Source organism: Marmota monax, unplaced genomic scaffold (assembly GCF_021218885.2).
Source record: "Marmota monax isolate L192 unplaced genomic scaffold, Marmota_monax_Labrador192_F-V1.1 WCK01_AAM20220418_F8-fsc00232, whole genome shotgun sequence".
In the NCBI taxonomy this organism is placed as follows: domain Eukaryota; kingdom Metazoa; phylum Chordata; class Mammalia; order Rodentia; family Sciuridae; genus Marmota; species Marmota monax.
In genome coordinates this window covers 1,742,240-1,762,426 of record NW_026695232.1, presented here as the reverse complement: position 1 = coordinate 1,762,426, position 20,187 = coordinate 1,742,240, and the positions used below count along the sequence as shown (strand labels likewise).

Here is a 20,187-nt window from a genome sequence, read left to right as displayed (position 1 = left end):
ACTCAGTAGTAGAGTTTTTTCACCTAGAGTGTATGAGGCTCTTCCTGAAGTAGATTTGTGTGAAATGGTATGAGAAAATAGTATTTTCCATGATATAGGATATAGCATTAAACTTAAATTGTGTTGTAGCACAAAATGTGTAATGTGATTCCAGTTTTTAAATTTAAATATGTAGTTTGTTTTTATGTTTAGGAAGCATAGAAGATGATATACTTCTAGCAAATTGAAAGAAAAGCAAAGGAAACTTTTTTGATCTTTGAGGGATGTGGTATTACACAGGTTTTTAACTTTCTTAATATGTTTCTGTATTTCATTTTTTTGATAAATACATAATGCATATTATGAGTTCCATGAAGTAAGCTTTTGCTGCATTAAGTTACTCAGGAGTTCCTCATATCTAATCTATAAAGAAATTATGGTACATATCATTCTTTTTTTTTTCTTCCCATTTTTATTTGTTTGTTTATTTATTTATTTGCAGTTGTGGATGGACAGAATACCTTTATTTTATTTGTTTATTTTTTATGTGATGCTGAGGATTGAACCCAGTGCCTCAAGCATGGTAGGCAAGTGTTCTGCCTCTGAGCTATAGCCCCATCCCCATAGCATTCTTTTCTTACTGGAAAAATATTTTTTTAAACAGTATTGCAGAACAAATATACCATGCATAACATGTTTTATAGTTTATGTAACTAATTTTACTATCTCAATTTGAATGTACTTGTTTTCTTTCTTGCAAAAGGAATTAACCTGAACTATGTTAACATGACTTTTTACTTTGAAAAGAGCCTTATGATAACTACCTAGTCAGATGCCTTTTCCCTGTTTTCCTACTTGTCCAAAGGGGGGAAAAATTATCTTGGGCCATTTTGCCTATGTATTGTTTCCTGTGCTTAGCACCATCTCTGGATTTTTCTCCTTTATATCATTTCTCCTTTTCTTATTCAACTCCCATTTTCTTTAAGAAACATGTAGAGCTGGGGTTGTGGCTCAGCAGTAGAGTGCTTGCCTAGCACATGTGAGGCCCTAGGTTCGATCCTCAGCACCACATAAAAATAACTAATAAAGGTATTGTGTCCAACTACAACTAAAAAATAAATATTTTTAAAAAAAGAAGAAATATATGTAGGGCTGGGGCTGTATCTCAGTGGCAGAGTGCTTGCCTAGCATGTGTAAGGCACTGGGTTCAATCCTTCGCACTGCATAAAAATAAACAAATAAAATAAAGACATGCTGTCCATACACACAAAAAAGAAAAGAATGAAAGGAGGCTGGGGTTGTGGCTCAGTGGTAGAGTGCTCACCTAGCACGTGTGAGGCCCTGGGTTCGATCCTCAGCACCACATAAAAATAAATAAATAAAGTAAAGGTATTGTGTATAAATAAAAAATAAACATTAAAAAAAAAGAAAGAAAGAAACATGTGGACACATTTGTAGGTATTCCAGGAAGCATCCTGACTTCTCCAAGTCTCAGTTGGATACTGTTCCCATAGTACCCTTGCATGCCTCTTTGTTCTCATTTATTCTATGACTGCATTGCTTATATGTCTAGCTCTTCCACCAGACTAGGATGCCTTTGGTATATAACTGTATTCCTATATTTATATCTAGTGTCTAATAAAGTGCCTGCAACATAATAAGTAGTGCATAATTATTGAACAATGAATTGATTTTTGCAAGACTATCTGGTTCTTACATTGGAATAGTGAGATAAGTCATTATTAGTGGTTTGTGCTACCAGTTACCATATTCCAGGCTTCATTAGGTTGTTCTAATTTTCAGACCCACAAAAAATTCTGCTTCCTGATTAAAAAAAAAAAAAATTTTAGTGGAGATTTAAATTGAATGACTATAATATAGATCCTTATTAATAATATTTTAATATTTTAATAGGCTGTTAACAAGTTGGCAGAAATAATGAATCGCAAAGATTTTAAAATTGATAGAAAGAAAGCTAATACTCAAGATTTGAGAAAGAAAGAGAAGGAAAATCGGAAGCTACAACTGGAACTCAACCAAGAAAGAGAGAAATTCAACCAGATGGTAGTGAAACATCAGAAGGAACTCAATGACATGCAAGCGGTAAGGTTTGTGTGTGTACAAACAGGCACATGTAGGATTATTTTCATAAATTGTTATTACTGTACATATTTGTTACCTATCTTGTTGGATTTTCTTATATAAAAAAGTTCATACGTTAATATATACTTTCATAATTTTATCATTATTAATTTAATATAAATATTCATCTTGAAAAGATTGAAAGCTGCCATATGGTTGTTAGTTAACTGTACCTTTTTTATCAATTAACAGCTGCTTTGTTTAAGAGGGCCTACTTTAAGAGATACAATCAAGGGTTTTCTTTCCTTGGTTTCAGACTGAAATTGGAATATGGCTGTTATAATATTGATTATAGTTGGGGTAGAGGTTTTGAAGTATTATAGCTTTTTTTCTAGTCAAGACTTTTCTGAAATCTAAATATCAAGTTTAATTTTTTTATACTTCTGGCATGTTAATAACATAAAATTATGAACATGATCTCTGATAAAAAACACAGACTGAGATCTAAACTGACTCCATCATTTATGGTTCAACCATCTGGAGAAGTTTTCTGTTCATTTTAAACTAATTTGTATGGAGCCAGAAAAGCATTTCCTAATGCTTTAACATATTTTATTCCTTATGTTAAAAAAAAAAAAAAAAAAAACTTCAGAAATTCTTCTAAAAGCAAGGAGAAAAGCAGCTTATCCTAGTATTGCTTTACTGAGAAAAGCATCAAAATATATGGTAGTAGCCATATTCAGTGACATGCTCAGAAGGCTGCGACAGAAGGGTCTTTTGAGCTCAGAAGTTAAGGGCCAGCCTGGGTAACATACGTAACAAGACCCTGTCTCAAAAAGAATAAAATAAAATTTGTAGTAGTAAATATTCATGGTTTATAGTAAGTTTTTCATATTAGCAGTTTAGATTACTTTTATTTATAATTCTTAATGATGGAAATTACTTGACCTTGATATTATCTTGATATTTTTCAAAAATAGCAATTGGTAGAAGAATGTACACATAGGAATGAACTTCAGATGCAGTTGGCTAGCAAAGAGAGTGATATTGAACAATTACGAGCTAAACTTTTGGATCTTTCGGATTCTACTAGTGTTGCTAGTTTTCCTAGTGCTGATGAAACTGATGGAAACCTTCCAGGTAAGAATAATTCTGTTATGCCATTCAGGTTTTTTTTTTTATCACTTTAGGTTTAACATAGAATTTTTTTTTAACCCATTTGGTTTTCTATCTCATTTTGTCCATGGATTTTTAAGAAGAAATTATTTCTGATAGCCAAGACATATGCTAATTATATACTAGGTGCATTTTATAAAATACAGTCATAAGCAGTCTTAGGCTTAAAAAATTTTAGCTCCACCTGAGTAGAAACCTAAAAATTATACTTTTCCGACTAGCAGCTATTTGATGTTTTATATATTCTCATGCTAAAACTAACTGTACTTCATAATAAAAACCATAACAGCTATATATAGAAACCTACATAATGTAGTAGTATTAAACTTAAATATGACTTTGTTGAATTTTAAATTTGGAGAAATACATAAGAGGGATAGTAAAATGCAGTAAGGGATAGGGAACCAAATAAGGCAGAAGCGAGTGGCTAAGATTTCAAACTTTTTTGTCTTCTTTTTTTTCCCAATGACATCCAGTTAAAAATAGACACAACTTCATTATTGGCTTAATTATAGTAGAAATGAAGGGAATGGGTTGTAAATATTAAAACATTTACGTGTGTGTGTGGTGTATATGCATGTGCACAAGTTCAGGGTTTTAGAAATTTGCTCTACCTAAACTTGAAAATAGACTTTAATTAGTGTATTTCCTGAGTGATTCATAAATAAGATGATTTTATAAAACAGCATAAATTATTATCAGGGTTCTATTGATAATACATTGCTTGTTTTTGAAAATTTCATAGAAGAAATTTGATGGACTATTTAGAAAATTTTACTATTTTTCTTGATCCAGAAATTGGAACTCCAACTGGAAAGTTGAATTCAATTCCTACTTGCATATCATGTGATCCCTGCCCCATTCTTTGCTGGTTTTACTAGCCCAAACTCTGATATCTGGAAAAGGAAGAGCAGGGGAAGAATATTTCCTGTTCTAATTGTCAAGGAATTCCTTCTGTTTTCCACTTTTTGCCTATCTGAAATCACCTACCTCTTGAGAAACACATTATAGGAAGATCACTTTAGGTTTAACAAGTACCTCCAGCTTCAGCTTTTTAAATATATTTCTAAAGTTAGTTTTAATCATCAGTAAAAACATGACTTTTAGAGGTTTTTGGCTACATTGTTTTAATTTTTGACCTGAAATTATAGTTTAATTCCCTCTTTGTTAACCCCAAGATATTTATGGGCTAAAGGGATTCTTAACTCTATTCAATGTCAGTTAAAATATTGACTAGAACTTTTTCTCTCTTTTTTTTTAATATTTATTTTTTAGATGTAGATGGACACAACACAATGCCTTTATTTTTATGTGTTGCTGAGGATCGAACCTGGATCTCACCCTGCTACTCGAGTGCTCTACCACTGAGCCACAATCCCAGCCCCAGAACTTTTTCTTTATTCCTACCCATTTCTCTCTAACCTGGTTAATATTTTATGTGCACCTGAGTTTTCTCTGTCTTAGGTTAGTAGGTTAGACATTTCATTAGACAAATTGAATTGAAAGATGTATTGATGGGACCTCCAAAGAAGGTGATGAATTTTATTCTCCATCCTGGCATATTGAGAAGGCTAAATTCAAAGGCAGATTTGGGCTAGGAATCCATATAGATTTCAGAATCCAAATTAATTTAGGAGTCAGTTAGCAAAGAGAGTTTAAATATTTCTACTGTCTTTATTCTGTTTATTACTTAGAATATTAATGTATTTTCAGGGATTTTGTTTTCAAGTTTTTTAATTCCAGACAAAAGTACTGCTAGCATTTCTCCTTTGTTATAAAACAAGCCAGTTAGGTAATTCTTTCCCCATCACTGTGGTGGTTTTTGTTTTGTTTTGTTTTTTTAAGTTGTAGTTGGACATAATACTTTATTTATTTTTGTGTGGTGCTGAGGATCAAACTTAGCACCTCACACATGCTAGGTGAGTGCTCTACCACTGAGTCACAACCCCAGCCCTTTCCCTGTCACTGTGTTCTTAATGTTGAAACTTTACAAAGATCTGACAGTCTTGAACCTCAGTTTTCATATTAGAAGTAGAAATGAATGATTTGACTTTTTGAGTAGTTTGGTAAATGAACTAATACTATGTCTTTTATGATTTCTCTAAGATTTAATATTCAATATAAAGATTCTAATTTAATTATCTTCTACATCTAGGAATCAGCCTCTTGTAGATTTGCTCAGTGGGCATCTTGACACTAACTACAGATTAAGTCTCTCCTTGGGCTGGAATATAACTCAGTTGGTAGAGTGCTTGCCTTACATGGACAAAGTCATGGATTCAATCCCTAGCACCCCCCCCCAAAAAAAAATCTTCTAAGTTTCTCAATTCCAAAAATCGTAGGGGAAAAAAATAGTATGCCTTCTCTGACTTATAACTGAAGATACTTACATTCTCTTAATTCTTTTTTATGTCTCATCCTCCTCTTGATTCTGTGGCAGGTTGTGACGTAGCACACTGTATAAATGTAAAGATCACCCATAAAGTTATAGTTAGCCTTTTGTCTAAATTACAAAAATTTTTATGTGATAACAGTCTCTACTTTCTCCTCTTTTCTCTTTCCTTCTTTGGGAACCATTGACCTAGTTACCTAAAGAAAAGGTAGTAGATGAAATACAAAAACACTTGGCAAAAGTACACCATTAATATTCATTATCTCTTAGGAATTATCTGCATCATTCTCTTTTTAATACATCTTGATCTCAGTCTTTGGAACCTTAGATTGGTGGATTGCTTGGTGTGCTTCCAAGTATTTGAATATATGAAAGTCTCTGAATTCAGTGCATCTGAATTCTTGAACATTAGTTATTTTCATTTTCTTTTTTATATTACTTTTGTATATAATTAAAATATTTTAGAATGTTTCTCTGCCTCTCTTTTTTAAATAGTATGTGGTTTATCCCAGTAATCACTTTGGTAGTCTTCAGAGGTTAGCTTTGATGTTTAAATTGACTATATTATATATTGATTTGCATATAATTAGGATCTCTTATTTGAATAAAAGAATCAATTGCTGATTTTGCAATAATAAATATCTAATTTTTTGTAAGTTAAAATTGTTCTACAAATACACTGTATAAAACCTGGAGCCAGGTTGTTTTGTACTTCTGTAGCAAAATGTTGATGCTAATCTACACTTAAAAGTTCTCAGTTTTGGGCTGGGAATGTAGCTCAGTGGTAGAGTGGCATGTACAAGGCCCTGGGTTGCATTCATAGCACTGCAATAAAAAGAATAATAAGTTCTCAGCATGAGTTTCTTTCACTTATCTGGAGAAACAAAATTCTATGTTTGTTATGTGAAAGATAGAGTTTATAGCATTTTACCTTCAGATTGCCACTTAGGTTATACTGAGTCTTGATTTAGAGGAGATCTTTATATATAAAAACTAGTAAATATGTTAATCTGCATCTAAGGAGTAAGAAAGGAAACAAGAGAAGCTAGTATGTATCACTGAACTTAGTTCAATTCCTGACCCATACCTTAATCCAGAAAAGCATAAATGTTTTGGGCATTGATTTTCTTAGAGAAGTTTTTTGCAGGAGGTGGAATATTTAGGAATACACAATTTTGTATAAAGGTCAAAATTTATGGGCCTTTATTTTCAGTAAAGAATAACGTGTTAATCAGCTTTATTTGTATCGTCAAATATTAACACTACTTTTCATTCGAACTACTGTGCTACTGTTCAACTTAATGTTTTCCAAACCATACTTTAAGACAAAAACTGCAATTTTTGCACTATTAGTGGAAAAACTTCCTAGCAACAATTTTTTTCCTTTTGTAAGGTAAAGTATTTATGAATGATCAATATATGACCAGCAGCCTTCTACACTTTATTTAATATAAAACTGCCTGTTTGGTTGTTAAATTGTAACCAGTATTTACGGAGCATGTCTTTAATTGCTAATTTAGATAAAAATCAGAATAGCAAAATAATCAACAAATTTGTCAAGCACCTTCTTTGTGTGTTAGGGATCCTAAAACATGAAACAAGTTTTAGGATCCCTGCTCTTACAAAACTTATGAAGAAATTACACAAGGAAACAAAATAATAATTGATAAATAGAAGCAATTTAAGAAAAAAGTTGCATAAGAGAATTTAAGTGTTTTGAACCTCAGTTTTCTTATTTTTTCCTATAATAACTATAATTTATATGAAAGATTAACAAACAAAATTTGGAGACATTAACTATCTGGTGAAAAGTGGGAACAGGAGGAACATTACCATTATTCAATGAACTGCAAGGGTTTGTTTGGGGACACAAACTAGCATTGTGCTGCAGAAACATAAGCTCATAAATTAGCCTGGGTTTGAACTCAGTAAATGTCATCTGTTGTTATTATCCCAAGACTGAGCTTTACGGCTTTTAAGTTGTATTATAGAGGGACAATACATGGTCCCATTAGGATCATGGTTTGAGCCATAATACAATCAATTACATTATAGCATCATACTTTAAAATTGGTTGCCTTTTTGTTCTTTCATGTTTTGAATATGACAAATAAGAAAATACTTAATGTTTATTTAAATAGTAATTTCTAATGGAATCATCTTTATCCCCCAGTTATTTCTGATAAACATTAGTTTTATTTAAATAGCAATAATTATCATATAAAAGGCCTTGATTGAAATAGAGAATTTATGGTACACAGAAACTAATATAAATATTAGCAGTTGATCAGTTTAATTGTGTTCTTTTTCTGTTTATTAAGTTTGTGAACTTAAAAGGCTTCACACCTAGTTTGAACTTGCTTGTAGAATTTGGACAATTGAATTAAAATTGTTGTGAATATTTTGCCAGAAAGTTTATCAGAAAATTGCACTGAGAAAACAAATAAAATGCTTATCTCTTATTCTTTATATCTAGTTGATTCTGCCTGCATTCCTTATTTATTTATCTTCTATTCTTGTCTTCTGTGAGTAATAGGACACTTCTGTACTTTTGCTTGCTCTTTCTTGTGTAAATCATGGCTCTGATTTGTTCCACTTGCTGCATAGTTTTTTCTTTTTTTGTTTTTCTTTTTGCTAAGTATTTTTATATGAATGTTAAGTGATTTAAAGTGTTCTATATTATGTCCCATTTAAGCTGCAATCCATTCCAGTTTTGCCTTGCTCTTACAGATACTGTTACTTCATACTTTTGTAATTGAGTACTAAATGTCCATTTGATGAGAAAAGTGGCTTGGAATTTTTTTCTGCAATATTTGTATGGCCATTAAAGTTGATTTGTGTGACTGAAGCATGAAGAGCGAATTATAGCATTATTCATTTAGCCATTTTCAGTTGCCTGTTGCTGCATGCTATAGGACAACTTAAAATAGTTTTTCCTTCACTTACAATTTAACACTGACTGCTGTATAATATGCTTTTTCTCTTAGAATCAAGAATTGAAGGTTGGCTTTCTGTACCAAATAGAGGAAATATCAAAAGATATGGCTGGAAGAAACAGGTAATATATACCTACTTTTTTTAATTGATATTTTGTAATATGTTTGAAGCATGAAACTTATGTTAACTGCTCTGTTATTAACACTGGTTTTAGATTAATACAAAATAGTCTAGACATAAATGGCAAATGTTACAATTATCACTTTAAAACAAGCTAATGTTACTCTTATAATTCTTCTCCCTTTTTCTGATTGCAGTATGTTGTCGTAAGCAGCAAAAAAATTTTGTTCTATAATGATGAACAAGATAAGGAACAATCCAATCCATCTATGGTATTGGACATAGAGTAAGTTGACTTTGATTGAATTTTAAGTTACTTGAGTATTAACATATGAAATTTATTTTTAGACTTGTTTTGCATTATATGTTATTTAAACAATGTTATCTACTTTTGTTTTTGTTTTTTGTTTTCTTACATTTATTTATTTGTTTGTTTGTTTTTATGTGGTGCTGAGGATTGAACCCAGTGCCTCACACGTGCAAGGCAAGTGCTCTACCACTGAGCCACAACCCCAGTCCCTCTACTTTTGTTTTTAATAGACTTAAATTTATTCACTTTGTATGAAATCTTTGGCACAATATGAGAAGGAAAATTTTGTGTACTTAATTCACGTACTTGAAAGACAAATTTTTTATTTCAAGCATTTGGTAGTTTTGAGTTCAGAGTATCTTTAAAAAGTATGGAATTCTTTGATCACTACTAAGAGGTATTGTTAACATACCTGTGGTTTTTTTAGTAATATATCAGAGAAACATGTTTAGTATAGAGTTTTTATTTTCCTAGTGTTCATTCTATAGGAACAATAGTATGTTATAAAGATAATTAAGTTCCATATTTAAGGAGCTCAGAGACTGGTACTAGAAAAGGTAGAACATGTAACACAACATAAATTCAAAGTGAAATAATAGGTGCTATTCAAGAGAAATGTAAATTTAAATGAATTACTTCTATTTGTAATGTTTTGAACAACCCACAATAAAAAATTAAAAAAAAAAAAAAGAATTACTTCTGTTCAGAATTAAATATTTGTGAATCTGATCATGGTTAGGATGTAAGTAGAACTGAGCAAGTACTAAAAATTACTGATACATGTTTTCATTTCTCATGGGTAAATAAGATAGGAATAGAATCCTGGGTTATAGAATAGATCTGTATTTAACTTTCTAAAAATCTAAAATATTTCTCAAAAATGATTTTATTGTTTTATATCTACTTACAAGGTATACATTTTGTTGCTCCATGTCACATTTGACGGTGTCAGACTTCTTTTTTGTGGCCAACTATTCTAGTGGATATGGAGCTACCTCATTGTTTTTTGAATTTTGGTACTGGGAATTGAATCCAGGGCAATAAACCAAGGAGCCACATCCCTATCCCTTTTTTATATTTTATTTAGAGATAGGGTCTCACTAAGTTGCCCTAGGGACTTGCTATGTTGCTGGCGCTGGCTTTGAACTCAAGATCCTCCTGCCTCAGCCTCCTGAGCTGCAAGATTACAGGCCTGGCTCATTGTTATAATTTGCATTTTCTTTGTAACTAATGACATCAAAAATCTTTTTGTGTGTTATCTTTTTTGAGTGTTTGTTTAAGAAATAAGTTCTCACTGTGTCACCCAGGGTGACCCTGAATTCCTGGGCTGACAATGATCCTTCTGCCTCAGCCTCCCAAGTAGCTAGGACCATAAGCAGGCATCACCATTCCTGGCTTGTTGGCCATTTTTATATCTTTTCTGAACTATAAGTCTTTTGCCCAGTTTTTGATTGGGCTGCTTATCCTTTTGAGATTGGTTTATTGTATATATGTAAATAAATATTATTCTGAATATATATACATGTATTTAGAATAAGAACCCTGTGTTAGAAATATGTTATGCAAGTATTTCCCAGTCTGTGGCTTACCCATCCATTTTCTTTTCTTTATTTTTAAGTTTTCTTTTTATCTTTATTGTTTTGTTTGCTTATTTTTATGTGGTGCTGAGGACCGAACCCAGTACCTCATATGTGCGAGGTAAGCGCTCTACCACTGAGCTACAAAGCAGCCCCCCCCAATCCATTTTCTTAATGGTATCTTTTTTTAGGGGGACGGGGGACTAGAGATTGAACTCAGGGGTCACTTGGCCACTGAGCCACATTCCCAGTAGAGACAGGGTCTCACCGATTTGCTTAGCACCTCGCTTTTGCTGAGGCTGGCTTTGAACTCGAATCTCCATCCTCCTACCTCAGCCTCCCAAGCGACTGGGATTACAGGCATGTGCCACCACACCCAGCCTAATGGTGTCTTTTAATAAAGATCAATGTGTCAGCTTTTAAAATGGTTAGTGCCTTTTATATCCTGTTCAAGAAATTTTTGCCTGCCCAGAGGCAAGGTATTTTCCTGTTTTTTTTTTTTTTTTTTCTAGAAGCTTTACTGTTCCACATTTTATGTTTAAGTTATGTATTTAAGTTTATAATTAATTTCTGTGTTTGGTAAAAAGCAATGGTTGAAGTCAGGGATTTTTTTTTCCCCCCACATGGGTATCTGGTTGTTTCAGCACTTTTATTTTTTTATTTTTTTCTTTAAAGCTAAGTCTGAGCTAGATACATTTTTATATATTGACCTTGAATTCTCTAACCATGCTTCTTTTTTTATTTTTAGATTTTTTAAAAATATTTTTAAAATCAATTTCACAGGGCTTTTCTATATAGGAAATCATGTTATTTCCAAATAATTAACTTCTTTCCTTGCAATCTACCTCCCTGTCTCATAGATTTATATAAAACACTACCAGAGTCAAAATAGAGAATAATTCCATCACAAGGATCCCTGTGACACCTTTTTTGATAACCATAGACAGTTTTTTCCCTCTACCTACTTGGTCCCTGGCAATATTAATCTGATCTCCAACTCTATAATTTTGTCATTTTGAGGATGTTATATAAATGAACTAAAATATTTTGCAATCAAGTATTTTGCACTCACATTTTTTTCACTCAGCATAATTACCTTGAAATAAATTGTACTTGTAATTGATGTTTCTTATGGTTATTGAGTTGTACAGGTGACCCTCTGGATTTTGCATCTGAGGATTCAACCAACCACAGATCAGAAATATTCAGGAAAAAATTTGTGTCTGTACTGAATATGTACAGATTTTTTTTTCTCACCATTGTTCCCTAGACAATACAATGTATCAACTATCTACATACAATTTATATTGTATTAGGTTTTACAAGTTATCTAAACTGGCATGGTAACACATACCTGTAATCTCAGCAACTTGGGAAGCTGAGACAAGAGGATCACAATTCTAGGCCTGCCTGGACAACTTCTTGAGATCTGTGTCAAAATAAAATAAAAAGGGCTAGGTAGTTCAGTATTAGAGAACCCCTGGGTTCAATCCCCTGTGCTTCCCCTCCCCCCCAAAAAAAAATTTTAAAAAGTAACCTAGAATTTATTTTAGATACATGGGAGGATGTGCATAGGTTTTATGCAAATACCCTTTTTATATAAGGGGACTGGGATTTTGATATTTGCAAATGGGTCTTGGAATCAATCCTAATGATACTGAGGAATGACTATATGCCATAATACAGATGCAGTTTTTTAAACCATTTATTTGTGTTGTATCCAGTTTGGGACTATTATGAATAAAGCAACTATGAATATTCACAAACAAATTTTTGTATAGATAGAAATTGTCATTTCCCAGAATAAAGATCCAAAAGGGTGATCACTGGGTGATATGTTGAGTATATGTTTAGTTTGGTAAGAAGTTATTATATTCTTTTTCTGAGTAGTACTGTAGTTTTACATTTACACCAGCATTGTATAAGGGATCCAATTTCTCTGCAGCATTTGATGTTATTGTTATTTTTGTTCTAAAAATTTTTGATAGTGATATGCATTATAGGGTTTTTTGTTTGGTCTGGGGGGTTTTGGTGGAAAACTGGGAATTGAACCAACGGGTGTTCTGCCACTGAGGTACACACCCAGCCCTTTTTATTTTTATTTTGAGACAGGGTCTTGCTAAATTGCTGGGTATTTGGGCTAGCTCTAACTTGCAGTCCTGCCCCAGCCTCCTGAATCTCTGAGATTATAGGGTGTGCTGCTGTACCTGGCTCATTGTAGTTTTAACAGTATATTTTCCTAATGACTAACGATGTTGAATATCTTTGCATTTGCTTATTTGCCACCTGGATGTTCTTTGCTGTAAATGAATTTTTAATAATGGCTTATATTTATTTTTAATTTAGTAAGCTGTTTCATGTTCGACCTGTAACTCAAGGAGATGTGTACAGAGCCGAAACTGAAGAAATTCCTAAAATATTCCAGGTAAAAATATGGATTTGTAAATTTTTTAAAAATATTTTGAGTTGTAAATGGACACAATAACTTTTTTCCCCTGTCTCACCATTTTATTTTATTTATTTTTAAATTCTAACTTGTTATATGTCAACAGCATGTATTACAATTCATATTACACACATAGAGCACAATTTTTCATATCTCTTGTTGTACACAAAGTATATTCACACTATTCGTGTCTTCATACATGTACTTAGGATAATGATGTCCATCTCATTCTACCATCTTTCCTACCCCTAAGTCCCCTCCTTTCCTCTCCCACCCCTTTGCCCTATCTAGAGTTTGTCTAATCCTCCCATGCTCTGTGAATTCCCACTGTGAATCAGCTTTCTTATATCAGAGCATTCAGCATTTGTTTTTTAGGGATTGGCCAACTTCACTTAGCAATTATATTCTCCAACTCCAACCATTTACCTGCAAATGCCCTGATTTTATTCTCTTTTATTGCTGAGTAATATTCCATTGTGTATATATGCCACATTTTTTAATCCATTCATCTGCTGTAGGGCATCTTGGTTGGTTCCACAGTTTAGCTATTGTGAATTGTGCTGCTATAAACAGTGATGTGTCTGTGTCCCTGTAGTATTTAAGTCCTTTGGGTATAGACCGAGGAGAGGGATAGCTGGGTCAAATGGCTGGGTCAAATTACCAGTTTTCCAAGGAATCTCCATACTGCTTTCCATATTGTCTGCACCAATTTGCAGTACCACCAGCAATGTATGAATGTGCCTTTTCCCCCACATCCTTACCAACATTTATTGTTGTTTGTCTTCATAATAGCTGCCATTCTGACTGGAGTGAGATGAAATCTTAGAGTAGTTTTGATTTGCATTTCTCTAATTGCTAGCAGTATTGAACATTTTTTCATATTTATTGTTTGATTTATTGATTGATTGTATATCATCTTCTGAGAAGTGTCTGTTCAGTTCCTTGGCCCATTTATTGATTGGATTGTTTGTTTGTTTGTTTGATGTTAAGATTTTTGAGTTCTTCATATACCCTAGAGATTAGTGCTCTATCTGATGTGTGAGTGGTAAAAATTTGCTCCCAAATTGCAAGCTCTCTATTCACCTCACAGGTTGTTTCTTTTGCTGAGAAGAAGCTTTTTAGTTTGAATCCATCCCATTTATTGATTCTTGATTTTAATTCTTGCGCTACAGGAGTCTTATTAAGGAAGTTGGGGCCTGACCCAACGTGAAGGAGATTAGGGCCTACTTTTTCTTCTATTAGAAGCAGGGTCTCTGGTTTAATTCCTAGGTTTTATGTGGTGCTGAGGATTGAACCCAGTGCCTCACAATGTTCAGCAATTTCTCTATCACCAAGCCACAACCCCAGCCCTAAAATTATAATTGTTAAAAGGCTCTTTTTACCTAAGTACTGAGTGTTTTGTGAAATAAGTGTAAAAATATGCCATTGCTTTTATACATGTGCAACTTTTATTTACAGATTAAGATTTTTTTTCTCTTTCTTTCTCTATTCCTGAATGTAGATACTATATGCAAATGAAGGTGAATGTAGAAAAGATGTTGAGATGGAACCAGTACAGCAAGCTGAAAAAACTAATTTCCAAAATCACAAAGGCCATGAGTTCATTCCTACCCTCTACCACTTTCCTGCCAATTGTGAGGCCTGTGCCAAACCTCTCTGGCATGTTTTTAAGCCACCCCCTGCCCTAGAGTGTCGAAGATGCCATGTTAAGTGCCACAGAGATCATTTAGATAAGAAAGAAGACTTAATTTCTCCGTGTAAAGGTAAAGCATGATAATTATTTTTTACAAATTTAGTCCCAATAAAATAATGAGTTCTATATCGCATTGAAAAGGTAGGTTATGAGAAGTACTATTTTGACACTGATGGAAACATTGCAGGTATAATTTTACAGCTACAGATTTAGCTTTAAGTACATTTTTTTTTCTTTTTAAAGAGGATCACCCCCTTGCCAGGCACAGTGGTGCACCCTTGTAATCCCAGCAATTTGGGAGGCTGAGGCAGGAGGATCACAAATTGAAAGCCAGCCACAGATCTGGGGATGTGACTCAGTGGTTAGGCACTCCTGGGTTCAATTTCTTGTACAAAAGAAAAACTATTAAGAAATTATCCTGTGGTGCACAGTGGTGCATGCATACAATCCCAGCAGTTTGGGAGGCTGAGTCAGGAAGATCACAAGTTCGAGGGCAGCCTATACAATTTACCGAGACCCTAACTAAAAAAATTAAATAAAGGGGGTGGGGATATAACTTAGTGGTAAAGCTCCCCTGGGTTCCATCCTCAGTACTAGGGAAAAAAAGAAAAGAAAAGAAAGAAATTATCCTAAATTGGAGAGAAGAGTTATAGGGTGAGTTTCACTATATTCCTCTGTGAATTTTTACCTGTTGCCTACCTTCTTTTGTCTGGCTTTCTCTGCCTGGACCAGCATGCTGTATCATAGACAAAAATACCTTCCAGTTTAATCAGAGGGAACCTAAAGGGAAAACATAGAGTACAGACAGCTATTTTAAGATAAGAAACTTAAGTTCTATAAATATATTTATTTCACTTCTGCTTTTTACTTTATTTTTCTTACTTTATGACTGTTGGCTACTAGCTTTGTTTGTTTTTAATTAAGTTCAGCCTTAATTAAATTAAAGAAAAAAGGAATATATTGTTCAAACTTAATTAAGCATAGTTGTTTAATTTGAAACTATACAAACATGAAAAATTACACATTTGATAGATTTGGGGTTCTAATATTATATGGTTTTAATTGTGCTTGCTTATTTTTTTTTAATATAGTAAGTTATGATGTAACATCAGCAAGAGATATGCTGCTGTTAGCATGTTCTCAGGATGAACAAAAAAAATGGGTAACTCATTTAGTAAAGAAGATCCCTAAAAATCCACCATCTGGTTTTGTTCGTGCCTCACCTCGAACACTTTCTACAAGATCCACTGCAAATCAGTCTTTCCGGAAAGTGGTCAAAAATACATCTGGAAAAACTAGGTAAGGATTAAAATGTTAACCTTTTTAACAGTGTGAAAGTCTCTGTTAAAATCAGAAATCTCATTTTTTTCACTACAGAGGACATCATTTATAATTAGGTCTTTATAGACTCACAGTTACTCTATGATTCATTTTAAAAATTAATATTATTAATTAATGTGATATTTAGTTCTGTGTCAAATTTTATTGTCATAAGTTTTTTCTTTATAATATTTATTTTTTAGTTGTACACAATACCTGTATTTTGTTTGTTTTTATGTGGTGCTGAGGATCGAACCCAGGGCCTCACACGTGCTAGGCGAGTGCTCTACTGCTGAGCCACAACCCCAGCCCTATCATAAGTTGATGTACAAAGCACATATTTATCCATTAATGTTTTTATACCTAGTAATTTATACCTTTTTTAATGCAAATAAGGTTATATGAAACTTTCCTCATCTTCTTTAACTATGAAAATTAAAATTATTTGGTATTATTGATAAAGATGGTATTACAAATAAACTTTTCAGTTAAGTCCCTTTTTTTTAATTTTCAATGAAATGTTTTCAAAAATACCTAACATGCTAGTTACAGTACATAATTAAATGTTTTCTATGGGAGAAATAAAGGAACTTTCACTAGGTCACACAGCCTATAGATTTGGAATCAGTTTTTGTCCTATTCTAAAGTATGTGTTCTTTCTCTGATACCAACTACCAACACCCCTTCAGATGTAATCACTAGAGCAGAGGGCCATTAGAATATAGAAGATGATACCTAACACTGATTTGTGTCTCTGCTTATGTTACCCACATCTTTCAAGCAAGTAAAAAATCTCTCCTTCATTCTGTCCTGTCAGTAACCAGATCTTTGAAATGACTCATAGCATATTTCTTACATATGTCTCAGTCACATATAACTCTAGTTTATCACATCACTCTTTAAGTAGAAGGCTATATCAACCATCTGGGTATAGCTGAGTGAAAAAATATGTTTAAAAAAGGGTAGAAGCAAAAAGGAGATAATTTTAAGTATGGTTTTCCTTTTCCCTATTTTTTGAGTTTTATGTAATTGTTGATTATTTTATATAAAGATAATATGTATGTACCTCCCCCCTATTCCCCGAGTTGTTATGAGTCAAATTCACAGGCTTGCACCTGATGGGCAAGTTCTGTACTCATGAACCAAACCCCCAGCCCTCTAATTTTTGTTTCTTGTATTTTTAAACTGAGTATATTTCTTAAATTACAGATTTTTTTCCCCTTTTTTTCCTCCAACAGTTAACCATGTGACCTACTGCCTTGTGGAATCATGTGGGATGCTACCTGATAAACCAGGCTTCTTTAACCATGCAGAGCAGACAGGCTGTTTCGTTGACACAAATATCACAGGCTTCAGGGTTAAGATTGCTGTTATTCTGTCCTTGCTTTGGCACAAAAGCACACTGAAAGGGTTTTTTTTATTATTATTGCGGGTTTGCCTACAGGTAGATTAGATTAATTATTACTATGTAATGCAGATACAATTGGGGAAAGCTTAGCTAGATATATTTTTTTAAAAAGGTGCTGCCTTTTTGAATTTCTAAGAAAACGCCTGTCAGTTGTGATAGAATGCAGTTTTCCTCATATGAGTGAGAGGAAGGAATTTTCACTTTCAAGTGGAATGGCCATCACTATCAAGATCAGCTCATGGAAGGAGTAAAGAAAATATCTCAAAATGAGACAAACTGAAGTTTTTTGTTTTGTTTTGTTTTTTAAATGACTTTTAAGTTTTTGTGCTCTTGCAAGACTACAAAATTATTTTAAGAAAACAGTGACATTGCTTGAACTTCAGTGCCCTCACTGTAGAATTAAAAAGCCTTACTGTTGATTGCTTGTGATGGACTTGAAGGAGAAATTAAATATCTTACATTATGCTTTACAATACTGTATATGTTTCAGCAAGTTTGTAGATTGGGGAATGGGAAAGACAAAAAATTACACTTAATCTATGCATTTTTGCCAAGCCATATTATTTTACTACTAGAGACATTAGGAACTAACTGTACAAAAGAACCAAGTTTAAAAGCATTTTGTGGGGTACATCATTTCTGTAATTATATAATGTATTTCTTTGTGGTTTTAAGTGATAAAGACATTAAGTTAACAAACATATAAGAAATGTATGCACTGTTTGAAATGTAAATTATTCTTAGAACACTTTCAGTGGGAGTTGCATTGCCCTTTTAGTGCCTTAATTTGAGATAATTATTTTACTGCCATAAGTATAGAAATTTCAAAAAAACAGATTTTCAAAAAATTATGTGTGTCAGTGGGTTTTTCATTGATAATTGATTTAATTTAAAATGTTTAGAGATTTGTTGGACTTTCATAAATTGAGTACAATCTTTGCATCAAACTACCTGCTACAATAATGAATGACTTTATAAAACTATCTGCAGAAATTATTCAAGGTTGCACCAATGTAAAAAGAAAATTATGGCAATACATCCATGATGTTTTCCAGTTAACATAGGAATTACCATATAAATACTGTTAAACTCTTGTCTAGTAACAAGAGTTGATTTGTATGGGCAGTATGATTTATTGTTTATTTTTTTAACCAAATACCTCCTCAGTAATTTATAATGGCTTTGCAGTAATGTGTATCAAATAAGAAGCACTGGAAAACTGATCGTCTCTAGGATGATATGCATGTTTCAAGTGGTATTGAAAGCCGCACTGATGGATATGTAATAATAAACATATCTGTTATTAATATGCTAATGACTCTGTGCTCATTTAATGAGAAATAAAAGTAATTTATGGAAGGATATTTTTAATGATGACTGCTATGGTCTTTTCTTGTGGCTGAAAATGAATAGAAAAGCATTGCAAATTAGTCCCTGATTGTATACAAATGTTCATTAAATGTGTATTTCTAAAAGATAATACCTGGTTTGGACTCTAAAACAAACAAGAGTGGCTATAGTTAAAGTATCTATTAGGAAACAGTTCTCTATGGGCCACTTCGATTTCTTGTAAGCAGAGGCTCTGACAACCTTTATTCTGGGCTGTCATTTTGAAGGGTCTTTATATAGTGAATAGCCTTAGAAGATAGTGTGTCTATTTAGAGGAAGGCAGGTCCATTTATTGTCCGGTATAATGAAAATAATGTTCTCCCTCCGTGGTCAGAGCCAGCTAGCTTTGCTCATTACAAAAGATTCAGGTTCCATAAACTTTAAGCTCCTTACCTGTGATGCAAAGCTACCATATGCACAGTACCCATCTGTGTCACTCTGTATTAACCATTTAAGACTTTGTAGCAAAGGGAACTAAAAGGAACATGAGGTTGGTGCTGCTTCCTGTACTGTGAATAATAAAGTCATTTGACTGTGACCTAGGAGTTTGAGGTCTTCTGCCTAGATTCATGACTGCTTAATTGTAGCTTACAAATTGGGTAAAATCTCAGACCCTCTACATGTCTGCCAATGTCCTTAATGCCTTCTCAGAACGATTATCATTAATTACCCAATATATTAAAGTCCAGTTGCAAAGAACACAGTTAATTCTCATTAATTCAAGCAAGAAATGATTTAAACAAAATAGTAATCTGAACATAAAATTCTTGAGAACTGCACAAGTTTGAGGAAAGATGAGGTCAACCAGGAAAGCTGGCTCCTCAACAATGTGAGAATCCTGAGAGAACCATGATCAGGAAGCCACACTGGCATTGCTGTTTTTCTACAACACTTTGTGTGCCTGCTATGATCCCAACCCAGTTAGATGCTTTATACCATTCCTCTTGCCACTTATCAATCTCATGTCCATATACTGGGATCTCTTTGTCTACACCACCTCAGAAAAATCACTTTCATGACCCTTACTTGCCAACAACGGCACAGCCTCCATCTCACGTCAGCCTTCTATATATAGGTGCATTTACTTGGCCAAAAATTAAATCACATTCAGAACTAGCTGCAAAAAAGTCTGGGAAATGTATCTATCTTTTAGTTTTTTCTACACTTCAATTACAGGAAGACACAAGAGTATGAAATGAAAGTTCAACATCAAGCCAGCCCATTTACCCATAAGCAAGCTTTAGCTAAGACCTGACTGGGACTTAGCCTCTATAATATAAAGAAAACATAGGTATTGTCATTATGTCCAGGCTCAATCCAACTGTGATCACTTGTGGTTTTTTGAGGTTTCAACTTGA

At 33.3% G+C, this 20,187-nt stretch overlaps 1 protein-coding gene across 3 annotated transcripts in view; it reads left to right on the top strand.

Annotated features, from left to right (window-relative positions):
* Rock1 (Rho associated coiled-coil containing protein kinase 1) overlaps positions 1–18,755 on the top strand; it is a 151,777-nt gene extending 133,022 nt beyond the window's left edge. For all 3 annotated transcript variants that reach the window (XM_046438524.2, XM_046438523.2, XM_058577089.1), the window contains 8 exons: positions 1,894–2,082; positions 3,042–3,201; positions 8,617–8,687; positions 8,884–8,972; positions 12,920–12,998; positions 14,521–14,782; positions 15,804–16,011; positions 17,271–18,755. In XM_046438524.2, coding sequence (XP_046294480.1) covers positions 1,894–2,082; positions 3,042–3,201; positions 8,617–8,687; positions 8,884–8,972; positions 12,920–12,998; positions 14,521–14,782; positions 15,804–16,011; positions 17,271–17,274 — 1,062 coding nt within the window. In that variant the 3' untranslated portion in view covers positions 17,275–18,755. The remainder of the gene's footprint in view (positions 1–1,893; positions 2,083–3,041; positions 3,202–8,616; positions 8,688–8,883; positions 8,973–12,919; positions 12,999–14,520; positions 14,783–15,803; positions 16,012–17,270) is intronic.
* Positions 18,756–20,187: the final 1,432 nt, after the last annotated feature.